The 12,501-nt window shown below is 30.0% G+C and overlaps 1 protein-coding gene across 1 annotated transcript; it reads left to right on the top strand.

Annotated features, from left to right (window-relative positions):
• The first annotated feature begins 2,637 nt into the window (after nucleotides 1-2,637).
• On the top strand, nucleotides 2,638-3,700 carry SUFE2 (sulfur E2). Its single transcript, XM_016326448.3, has one exon. The coding sequence runs from the start codon at nucleotides 2,774-2,776 to the stop codon at nucleotides 3,476-3,478; it is 705 nt and encodes a 234-aa protein (XP_016181934.1). The 5' UTR covers nucleotides 2,638-2,773; the 3' UTR covers nucleotides 3,479-3,700.
• The last annotated feature ends 8,801 nt before the right edge of the window (nucleotides 3,701-12,501 follow it).

Below are 12,501 nucleotides of genomic sequence, written 5' to 3' on the forward strand. Positions count from 1 at the left end.
ATATCTGAATTTCATGAAGGCATAAGAAGTTGAAAACAAAACAGTTTCTGAGCTGCATTCATTCTCTTACTTTACCATAAATGACAATTTGATCTTACTTAACTTGATTTGAGATATTATGCCTTGGACAATATCTATTTTTTAAACTGTGGGTTAGATTTTAAAACGGATATAAATAATATCTAATGATAATTATTTAAGTATAGAATAGATATGGATAATCGTCATCTTTATTCGTTTTGTATTCATTCTAAACATATATAAATAAATATTCGAGATAGATCATTGAATCTGATGAATTTAGTTTGATGAATTTTTTTCTTAAATTATTTAGAATTTAAATATAATCTTTTCAGTTTTTTTAACTGAATTACTTTCGTATGTTATAAATCATATTTTAGACCAAAAAAAAAAAATTTATGAAAAAGACAAAAGATATATATTATGTCCGAGGCAAAGCGGATATAGGCCGTTAAGATACCCATAGATATGTAATTTAACATGATAAATAAAATAAATGTAAATAATGAGAAGAATAATATAACACGTAATTTCCTTTAATGTATAATCTAGTGGCGTGCTCAGGATCTTGAAATTTTCCGAGAACTGATGATTCATGAAAAATTGAAAATATCCAGCCACTTTGATTCTGATTATTTTATTTATTTTATTGACATATATGTTAGTGATATATATATATATATGTTTTGAATTCATAATATAAATGATAATTTTATTTTTATATATTTTAAAATATATTTTTAAAAAAGAAAAGATAATACTAAAATATAATAAGTTGGTACATTTTTTTTTATTTTCTATCCAAAATTAGAGAAAAAAATTTAATGAGCGCCCTCTATTTTTCTATATTTTGTTTTATTAATTCCTTAAAAATAAAGAAAAAATTGGCTCTAAAAATTTTTTTATTTTATTTTTTTTAAAAAAACACAAATTATTTTGAAAGATTTCATTTTTTTCATTTTAAAAAAAGACAAATCACGCTTAAAATTTTTTATTTATATTAAAAAAATAAACAAATTGCTCTAGAGATTTCACTTTTTTAATATTTAAAAACACACCGATCGCAGACATTTCTCAGTTTTATAATTTTTCCCTCATATTTTGGTAAAATAAGAAAAATTCAATATTTTTAAATTTCAAAAAGAAAAATCCCCGTATATAAAGAAAAAATGTCACCACAAATTAATTTTAAAGAAAAAATGTCACCCGTATAGAACTAGTCAACTAGCAGTGGGGCTGGGAAATATATATCTTGGATTTAAGTAATATATTATTATTATTATTATTATTATTATTATTATTATTATTATTATTATTATTATTTGGCTCTCGATGTGGGGCGTGTAACATTTTTGTTACCACTTGACTGTGAAGCAGGTATACTTTTTTTATGAGTTGCTATGTGTGTATTTATTTGATATTCATTAGATATATTTTTTTATGTTTAATTGTATTTTAATAAAAAAATATTTATATTTTTTATTTATTTTTGGATATATTTAAATATTATTATATTTTAATTGTGTTTAATTTTATTTTTAATTTATATTTTTAAAAAATTTAAAAATTATATATTATTATTTATTAATATAAAAAATTATTTTAAATATGTTATATAATTAAAAATATTAAAATATTATTTTAATTTATCTAAAATACTTTATATTATATATATATATATATATATATATATATATTGTGTGTAATACCTTATAAAAAAAATTAAAATTTACGTATGTTATATAGTATCATGTGATCAATATTTCATAGCCTTGTTAACAACTATACCGTGACTTACTTTATATTATACCACTGAAGAAAGAATCTTGATTTTTTCTTTACATTAATTTATTACTATAAAGATAAATTAAAAAAATATATTATTTTTTATAAGTGATAATCAACTTTTATTCTAACAAATAACTTATGTATTTAATATGAATTTTTATGAAAATATATTTAAATGATTATTTAGAATATGTATGGCTTTTTTTTTATATTTTTCGGTTACCTATAGAAAAATATACAAAATAAAAAATATTTGAATGTTTATCTAATTTTGTATTGTTATATTTAAAAAATATTTTTTTTATCTACCACATATTTATTTAAAAAAATATTTGATAACTTTAAAAAATTGATGAAAATTTATATTCAGTTGTCAAATTATAATATGAAATTGATATTAAAAACTATTAAATATAATTTAATTAAATTTATTAAATTATTTAATAATTTTTAATTATTAATTTTACATTAAGACAACTACACATGAGTATTGGTAACAACAAAAAATTACTAAAAATTTATCAAAATTAAACTTTTTAAAAATTTATCATACATGTGAGTCGTAACCTAATAACCTTCTCAACCGAAGTGAGAATGACCTAATAACCAAATACACTGTGGAGGCTGCTGAGTGCGTTGCGAAAAATGAATATTTTATTCTCTTCAGTTTCTTTTTCCTTTTTCATTTTTATAAGAATTAAAGAAGATATTAATTCTTATTTCTTTCGAACACACATAACATAGATTCCTCTGTGCTTTCTGCTTTGCTCCCTGCTTATATATCTCCATCTTCCTCATGAACCCCCCAACATGCACTCTATTTTTCCCCTCTTCTTGGATCTCATTTTCACTCTCATCACCGTTTAATTTCCCTCCATTTTTTCCCTTTTTCTCTTCTTCATTCTCCACAATCTCAAATTAATTCAATAATACAAAGCCAAAACCAATACACAAAACAAAAATAATGCTCTCTTCGACGTTTATGACCGCATCTCACACCTCATTCACTCAACCATCAAATGATAATCCCTCTCTTTCCTCAAAACATAACACCAGAAAAACACATCAACAACTCAAACCACCAATCATATCTTCCTCCTCAATAAAAATTCAAAGTCAAACCCACCCCATCCTAACGGCGCCGTCACTACCGGTAACCTCATCATCCTCGCCGTCTTCCATCACCGTCAAACTTAACCGTCTGGCCTCGGAATTCAACACCCTAACAGAACCCATAGAACGCGTGAAGAGACTTCTACATTACGCATCACTGCTTCCACCATTCGACAATTCGGATCGAGTTCCAGAGAACCGGATTTTGGGCTGCACAACGCAGGTGTGGATTGTTTCTGCCATGGACAACGATGGCAAGATGTGGTTTCGTGCTGACAGTGACTCTGAGATTTCGAAGGGATTCTGTTGGTGTCTCGTGTCGGCCCTCAATGGGACGTATCCCGTCGAAGTGTTGCATGTTACCGAGAAAGATTTGTGCCACATGGATCTCTTGGGATCGGGTCTAAAAGCCCAGTCGAGGATAAACACGTGGCATAATCTCTTTCTCGGAATGCAGAAGGCCACTAAAGATTTGTTATTTAGGACAGAATTGGATAAAGGTGGTTGTATATATCCTATCCGTGAATATTCAATCCAATCCAATTTGAGAGGATAGGATTGAGTGTGGAATGAGTTCTTGTATAGATTAAATAGGGTATGAGAGGATAGGATTGAGTGCGGAATGAGTTCTTGTGTAGATTAAATAGAGTATGAGTTGAGTCTTAATCCTACTTGATCAACTCACATCTTATATATATATATATATATATATATTATGTTGTATAAAATTATGTTACAAATAAGAGTTGAATCAAAGACTTCTTATTTGGAGTAAAAAGTTACTAACCAATTCTATCCAATGATATATAAATATCAAACTATAACACAACTCTAATCTCTTCTCTCAGATCATAGTCCCTAGCAACCAGCCCCCGAGAACCTTAATCTCTCCTATCAATCTTTCTACAACTCAATGTCTCCTTGCTAACATTTTCTGTCGAAAATTCGTCGCACGTCACTTCATCAGTCGTCCAGGCTACTACCCCCTTCGGCGTCCATCACTTTCGTCCCTCGCCGGCGTCCATCACCTTCTTGTCTTGTTGTCCTTGGCATTCCTCCCTCGCCGATGCTCACCTTCTCCTTTCTCTCTCAATGTCGTCACTTGCTGCTTGCTGCTCACAGTGTCTATGTCGCCTGCACCAACGTTGCCTCCCCAACTGCACCTCCGCCTCTTTTCTGCGATGACGAATTCGCTCAAACCACGTCTTTGCATCACAACATGACATTGATCCAGCTGCACCTTTGCTCCGCGAAAAATCTGCACTGCTTCTGCTCCACGATGAGGAATCTCCTATGTAGTTGGCCACCTCCTCCATTGCAAGTAAGTTTGCCATTTCTATTATTAGATTTTTTTGAAATTAATGTTTGAATTTTGTTGTGAAATTGTTTTTAATATATATTTTAATTTCAATTTGATGAAATTGCTTAGAAGTTGGGGTTTAGGATTTGAATTTTGTTACTGTGAAATTGGATTTAGAATTTGAAATTGATTATTGTAAAATTGGGTTTAGGATTAGAATTTTGTTACTTTAGAGTTTGGAATTGATTACTATGAAATTGAGTTTAGGATTTAACTTCTATGGTTTAAAATTCTCTTTAGAATTTTCTTTGCTTTATTGTAAAATTGATATTTGTTACTATGGTTTTGTGAAATTAATGTTTATTACTGTAATTTTGTAAAATTGTTGTGATTCTATTATCTTTAAATGTTTTAATATTGTATTAAATAAGTTTTAATTTGAATGTTTTAGGATTGTCTAAGATGTCTCCAATGAATCATATTCTTGAGAAAAAGAACTTATAGCCACTAATGTTCAACCAAGTCTTTTCAAACTACAAGAATCCTAATCTTAAGAAAAGACTATTGATATTATATTTGTATTATAATTGTATTGTTTGTGGGATGATAATATTATTTGTGTTAAATTTTTAATTTGTATATTCATTGGGTTATATAATAATATTGTATTTTTTGCTAATTCGCAAATAAGATTGGATATTCACGAATTAAGTACGAATAAAGTTAGAATTGACATGTTTTTAATCCACTAATAAAGTTAGAATTGGATTTAGACTTTATATCCTACTTTATTCATTGCTACCTTTAAAACTGAAGGAAGAGGCTTTTCGTTCGTCAATGGTGGTTGATAATAATGATGGCCATGTTGGTGGTGTTCTTGCAAATGAAAAGCTTTCTGGAATCGGGATAAGTGTATTGTGTTATTAGTTTTTAGACCAATGAATTATGAGCTAATTACTATGGTACTTGCATGGTTATTTGGTGTTAAAATTTTGTTAAATTTATTTTTTATAATAAATTTATTAACTCTTATCTTTTCTCTTATGTTTTTCCGTTAAATGAAGAAGAAGTAGAGATTAGGCATGAAGATTATCATTTGAAATTAGAAAAATGAATTAATTGATGATCCATGCAAGTACGAATTATAGCGAGATTGAAACGAATACTTTTCTTGAAAAAATATCTATCCTTTTCTTTCTTGCCATTTCTCATTGGATAGACCTACATCAATTTTTAATATATTTTAGTGGATTACATTAATTGTTTTATTAAATCTGCATACCGACCACAATTTGGTATTCGAATAGATTCAAATTTGATGCATACCATAGTGTAGTGAAAGAAGTTTTATGCTCACATTTCTTTTAAAAGAAAAGACCAGGTAATTGATTTCGTTAAATTATTGTATAACTTTATATTTTTACTACATTAAAATTACTTATTTTAAAATGTGAAAAATATATTTTAAAAAAATATGGACATCAAATCACCTCTGTCCAGCCTAAGATTTTTAATCTAGTATTTATTAATTAATTAGAAATTATAGTAAGCAAAAGTGCTTATTATTATTAGAAAAATTATTAAGTCCTCCCTGTACAAATTATAACTTTGGTACTAATGTATTAATTAAATAAAAAATTACTAATGAGTATTTGTAACAAATTTATTTTGATATATGTGCGTGACATAATAAAACTTTTTGTTTTACTCTCAGAATACTTAAAAAAATAATCAGGACAATTGATTGAAATTTGAAAGTCTATCTGACACCACACCATTTTTAACGGAATGTATAGCCATCAATATATAACAATAATTAAACACACCCTCTAAATCAATATTTTAAATTATAGAGTATATACCCAAATTGGTCCTTAAGGAATTCTAAAGTGTACGTTTAAGTCCCTAACTAAAATTAATCACTCCGTTAGTCCTTAATATTTTTTGGCGTCAGACAAATTGATCCTTTTTTTCTCATCTCCGTTAATCACTAACGGAAGGAGGTGATGTGTCACGTGATTGTAATGAGTCAGCCGTTAAGTTCCACGTGTTTCATTAGGACAAATTGGTCCCTGGACGGATTGATACAAAACGCTGCGTTTTGGAATAGGTTTTGTGAGAGGAAGAGTCTATCAAAACTGAAGCATCTCTTTGCCTTCCCTCCACCAAAACAAAATTTGTCTAAACTCCTTCTCTTCTCCTAGGTTTTACTAAGAACACTTTTGTATGATACCCTAAATCCTAAAACAACGGCGTGAAGGTCATCATCATCTTCGTGTGCTACTCTGAAAACATGTAACCATGGCAAGTGGAGAAAATTCGTCAAGCTCTTATCGTCGACGAGTTAGAGATAGCGGAGATGGTAGTGCTAGCAGTGCTTCAAGTGGCCTCAAATTTGGAATTGCAAGAGGGGAGAATTCAAGATGCCACTGCGGAGCTTATGCCATTGTTGTGGAGTTTGGAACAGATAAGAACCTAAGAAGACCTTTCTTTGGATATCCTTATTATAGGGTAAGGAACATTGGGTATAGTATCTTCTTTTTGCATTGCAAAATTCATCGGTTAACTCTGATTTTGTGCATTTTTCCCTTCAATTTCCACAGACAAAGTTAGAATCTTTCACACTGTGAATTTTTTATATGGTTTGACAAAATTTTTTCCCATGAAATGCAAAGTAGCCAGCATAATGTTGTACTGGAAGAGAGAATGAAGAAGTTAAAAGATTTGGTAGATGAATTAAAAAAGACTAAAATTGTAAGTAAAAGGAGGGAATAGAGCAGTCAATGTAAAAGTGTGTTCTTTTTTATGCAAGGTTTTTTGGTTTGTATTTTTGTAGGAAAGATATAGCTAGGTAGGAAAAGAAGGGAATTAGGTGCTTATAGTGTATGGATATATTGTAATTGAACAATTGATCAAAGTGTAACTGCGAATATTATAGTCTATCAAAATTGTCTAATAAAATTTTCTTTACCCAAAATTAGAATCATATGCATTCACAAAAATAATGTTCCAAAAAATTCTTCCAAATGTGTCTTACATAATTTCTATGGTGTGTATTCGGCATCACCTCATGTAAAGCAGGTAGCAAAACTTTGCAGAAAACATCAAAATGAACAAACACATATACAGACTTCTTTAATAAAATCATAGATCAGGCAGTAAAGTCCCCAAAAAATTTATTTATCAGACACATAGACCCCTAAGTAAATCATTTATCAGACAGATTAATTCTTTCCATCCACCCGAAACCTTATTAGAACACTACTATATATTAACTTCACCTCAGTTCAATTCAAATAAAAGACAAGAGCATAAGAGACTTGTATAATCAATTACACTAATTCAAGTATCACACATTTCGGTACATTTCCTTTGAACGTGTTTCCTATACATAACATAAATTTAGGCACACTAGACATGATATTATTAGGTGAAGGCTAACATGCTATTATATCTGCCAATAATATCACAATTGAATATTATATTATGCAACAATAGACATGATATTATTAGGTGAAGTGTAACATGCTCTTTATATTTGCCAATAATATCACATGAATAGTAACACACTTTTTGGCATGGAATGCTTCCGCATCCAATAAATATGCAACAATATAAAGAGTAGCTTGAGACATGACTATCCGCAAAAAATAAAGTGGGAAAGTTAATTTTGATGAAGAAATTTAAATATAACAAATGACATTGAAATAAGAGAAGTAGCATTAATTACTAACAATTTAATCGGTGGTCTGCAACCAGCCTTAAATCCTCTTTTACACCTATCCAAACAAATATATAGTTTGCTAAACAAGGGCAGTAAACCAGGAATTGTGGGGGTTGTTTTCAGCAATAGATCATCAAAAAAGATCTTGGTCTCTCTATCGTCATCAGTGTGTTCTTCATTCATATTGTTATTACCATCATCTTTCTGATCAAGATTCATCTCATCTTCTTTCGATCATTCAACATCTTCCATAATTAGGTGGTCAAAAAATAAGTATAGCTCATTAGTTTCTCTGTTCTCCCTCTTTGCATCACACATCTCTCTAATTTCTTTATCTCCATAAATAGGGTGTAAGCATGCTTCCATGTTTGGATCATACTAATACATCTTCTTGAATTCATGGTAGCCGAGCTCTTCAAATAATTTCTTCAAGTCAAAATAATTCACTAAGTCCAGATCCATTGGAAGAAATCCTTTGTTATCTTTCACAAAGCTCCCCCCATGTTGAAACACAGGAGTAACCCACTCAGTCATCTGTAATTTACAAATATGGAATAGCACTATCAATATCAGAATACTAAACGTTACCCTTAATCAGATGAAATTTGGATAAAATTTCATCAATAATAAACATTACCCTAACTTCTCTTATTTGGATAAAATTTCATAATCAGATTAATTGATCAATACGATATGTTTATCATGAAATATTGTGTCTTTTTCATGTTAACCTCATATATGTATGTACCACAACACTTATCAGTAATCCATGTGAAACAGTATCAAAGAATCAAAAACAACTTTTATTTCTAGCAACTAATAGTATTCTAACAGAAACAGCTACTGCATGGTAAACAATGTCAACAATGATCAACTATACTATCAACAATTTAATAGATAAACAAATAACTATACTAACCTCGAGCAGTGGCAGTGATGAGCGGTACACTCATAGTACCTTCTTCTGTAATAACTCTGACTCGTTCAAACCCTAGCGTCGACAATATCAACGGAGGTGGTTGGAGGACTACAGGTTGACGTGGTGGTGGCTTTCTTAGTAAAACCTAGGAGAAGAGAAGGAGTTCAGAGTAATTTTGTTTTGGTAAAGGGAAGGCAAAGAGATTCTTTAGTTTTGATAGACTCTTCCTCTCATAAAACGACGTCATCCCCTATTCCAAACCGCAACGTTTTGTATCAATCCGTCTAGGGACCAATTTGTCCTAATGAAATACATGGAATTAACAGCTGACTCATCACAGTCACGTGACACATCACCTCCCTCCGTTAGTGGTTAACGGAGATGAGAAAAAAAGGATCAATTTGTCTGACGCCACAAAATGTTAAGGACTAACGGAGTGATTAATTTTAGTTGGGAACTTAAACGTCCACTTTAAAATTCCTTAGGGACCAATTTGGGTATATACTCTAAATTATATAAAGCATTTCCTTGTTAGGAAAGCATTTGACAATTTCTCAAATGGTTGTTGAGAGGATCTTAATATCCAACTACTTATTACAGTTTACCTTTTTCTCTTTTCTTTTTTATGGTCAACAATTACTCAAGTTGCGAGATTCAACTTTTAGTTTTAGTTTTATGGTTTCTGGCGACAAGATATTGGGAGACTCATTTTAACTAGATATAAATAAAAATATATTTTAAATAAGTTAAATTCCATTTGCAGACAATACTAATAAAACATTTATTATTTTTCTAAAGTCAAGAATAAAATTAAAATTTACGATTTTTAGGTGAATATAAAAAAATTATGTTATTTGAACTACAGCTCCTTAGCACAAAATATTTATTGTTAGTTTGTATGTTTAAGTTATATTATATCTCATGCAAGAGAATTACAAGAATATTCATGTATGGATTACTTACTAGAGCTGTTTGCGCAATAAAGAAATCAAAGAACAAAGCAACTTCCGTATATCGATTGGCTAAAGAATATTCTCTTATGCCTATGACCTACTTCTTGTTGGATTCTTGTAGTTTTTAATTGTGCAAATGATCACGGTGGGTTAGTTACGTTTTTTGAAAGAGTAATTATTAAACTCCGAATTAGAAGTGCAAGGTATAAAATAAAGCTATTCACTCTAAAACAAAAATTAATTAAAAATAGTACTAAGAGTAAGGTAGAACCGGAAGATTTTTTTTCTCTTATATTTGTATGTGGTTTGAGTTTTGTCGAATGATGACTATTATGACAGATTCATCACCGATGGTGAAGAATTGAGATGGAAGATGTCAGTTTTCTGATGCTTATTGCACAAAAATAGGTGCTGTAAAGTGTAAATAGGTGCATGTGGTTGTTATTAAGCCGTCTTTTCAAGCCATTTTTTTCTCTTCCTAATTTCACTCATATTCCACCTTAATCGTTTAATTTCTTTGGTCCCCAATAACAATTTCCTGTATAAATTCTGACTAGCATTTTTCTATATATGTAAGTTTATATAAAAATATATGTCTACTTGTATTATCTAGGATCAAATGCCATTGATGTTAATAAAAAAATATTATATAATTAAATAACTTATTAATTATATAGTTTATTATAAAAATTAATCCTTAGATTAGAAGTTTAAATATATATATACCGAAGATGAGGAAATTCGAACCCATAACCTCTTAGGTGAGTATGAAAAGACTATGCCATTTGAGTTATAACTCATTGGCTAGAAGTTTATATGTTATAAGTATTATCTTCAAACAATTTTATACTAATCTAGAATTGTTTGTCATATTTTTTATATGCATAAAAATTAGGGTAAAGTACCTGATAAATCCCAATTTTATGGTTTATCTTATGTTAAATTTGGTGGGTTTTATCAATTTATCTCATATTTATTCAATGAAATAGCATGCTTTTGTAATTCTCCCTAAATTTGTGCTTAAGAGTGAAAACATGCTTTTTAGGCCTTAAAATTGCTAAATCTAATTCACTTTAAATTTATTCGATACTTTGATATATTTGTTGAGTGATTTCAGGTTCATAAGACAAGGATTGGATGGAAGAAGTGAATAAAAAAGCATGCAAAATGAAGAATTCATGAAGAAATGAGCATTTGGAGGACTCATGGCCACGCGCACGCGTCATCTACGCATACGCGTGAGAGGGAACTTTGTCAAGGCCATGCGCACGCATCACCCACGAGTACGCATGAGGAGAAAATTTGCTAACGACGCGCACACGTGACGTTAGGCACGTGACCTCATTAAAGGCAATACGCTGGGGGCGATTTCTGAGCCTTCTAGGCCCAAATCAAACTCATTTCTGAGGCTATTTGATGTAGAATTCAAGAAGGAGAAAGGGGGGAGTAATTAGGTAGTGTAGGAAACATGCCTTAGGTTAGTTCTAGAGAGAGAAGCTCCCTCTTCTCTCTAGAAATTAGGGTTCTTAGTTTAATTTCCTTCTAGATTTAGGTTTTGATTCTTGTTTTCAATTAGTTTTTCTTGCAATTTCTTGTTATTACATCTTTGCTCTCTTAGTTCTTTTTGTTAATTTTTCTTTTTATATCACTTTAGTTTTATAAACACTCTTGGTACTTTTAATTTCAATTAATGCAATTTGATGTTTTATGTTTCTTTCTTGCTTGTTTGAGTTGTTATTGTTATTTCCTTGCATTGGGTAGTGGTAGAATTTATTATTCTTTGTGTGTATTATTCTCTTTCTATGATTGTAATTTTTGACTTGTTTGATTCTTTATGTCCATTATTCTATGTATACATACATTTATATGATTGAGGCCGTTATTTCAAATAGCTCACTTACCCAAATAGCCTACCTTTTATCTATCATTGTTAGCCAATTTTGAGCCTATGCTAAACCCTTTTGTTCTTAAATTTAGCACATTACTAGCCTTAAAGCGAAAAACAATAAATGTCCTTAATTTGGATCTTTGGTTAGCTTAGGCTAGTAAGAGTGTTTATCATTCAATTGTGGGAGATTTGGGAACATTGGGTGAGATAAAAGTATATTTTTGTATTTTTGTTTAAAATTTTGGGAATTGGGTACATACTCATGCATTAAATGTTTAAACCATATGCATTGGTACTTTTGTATATAATTCATCAAAAAGAAAAAAAAAAAGAGAAAAACCAAAAGAAAAATAAAATAAAAAAATGTAGAAAAAGAAAAAAATATAAAATATAAAAAAAAGAAAAGCGAAAAAAAAGTAAGTAATAAAAAGGGGACAAAATGCCCCAAAGTAAAGTAATAATAACAATGCATATGGATTGTGAAGTGAAAGAGAATGTATGAGTGTGTGAAAAAGTGAATAAATGGGTTGTCATAGGTTAGGAGGGAAGTTTAAGTTAATCAAAGATTTAAATTCTAGTCCATCTAACTAAATACAATCCTACCTTGACCCTAGCCCCATTGCAACCCATGGATAAGTACTCATGATATTTGTATGCATGCATTGAATAATTGTTGATTGTTAGATGAAAACAAATATTAGAAAACATGATTAGAGGAGAATTGAGTGAATCAATCCTATACACTTGAGTGACTAGAGCGACTACACATCCGGTGAGGGTTCGATTGCTCAATTA

This window comes from Arachis ipaensis, chromosome B10 (assembly GCF_059453495.1).
Source record: "Arachis ipaensis isolate K30076 ecotype BB chromosome B10, ASM5945349v1, whole genome shotgun sequence".
NCBI lineage: Eukaryota > Viridiplantae > Streptophyta > Magnoliopsida > Fabales > Fabaceae > Arachis > Arachis ipaensis.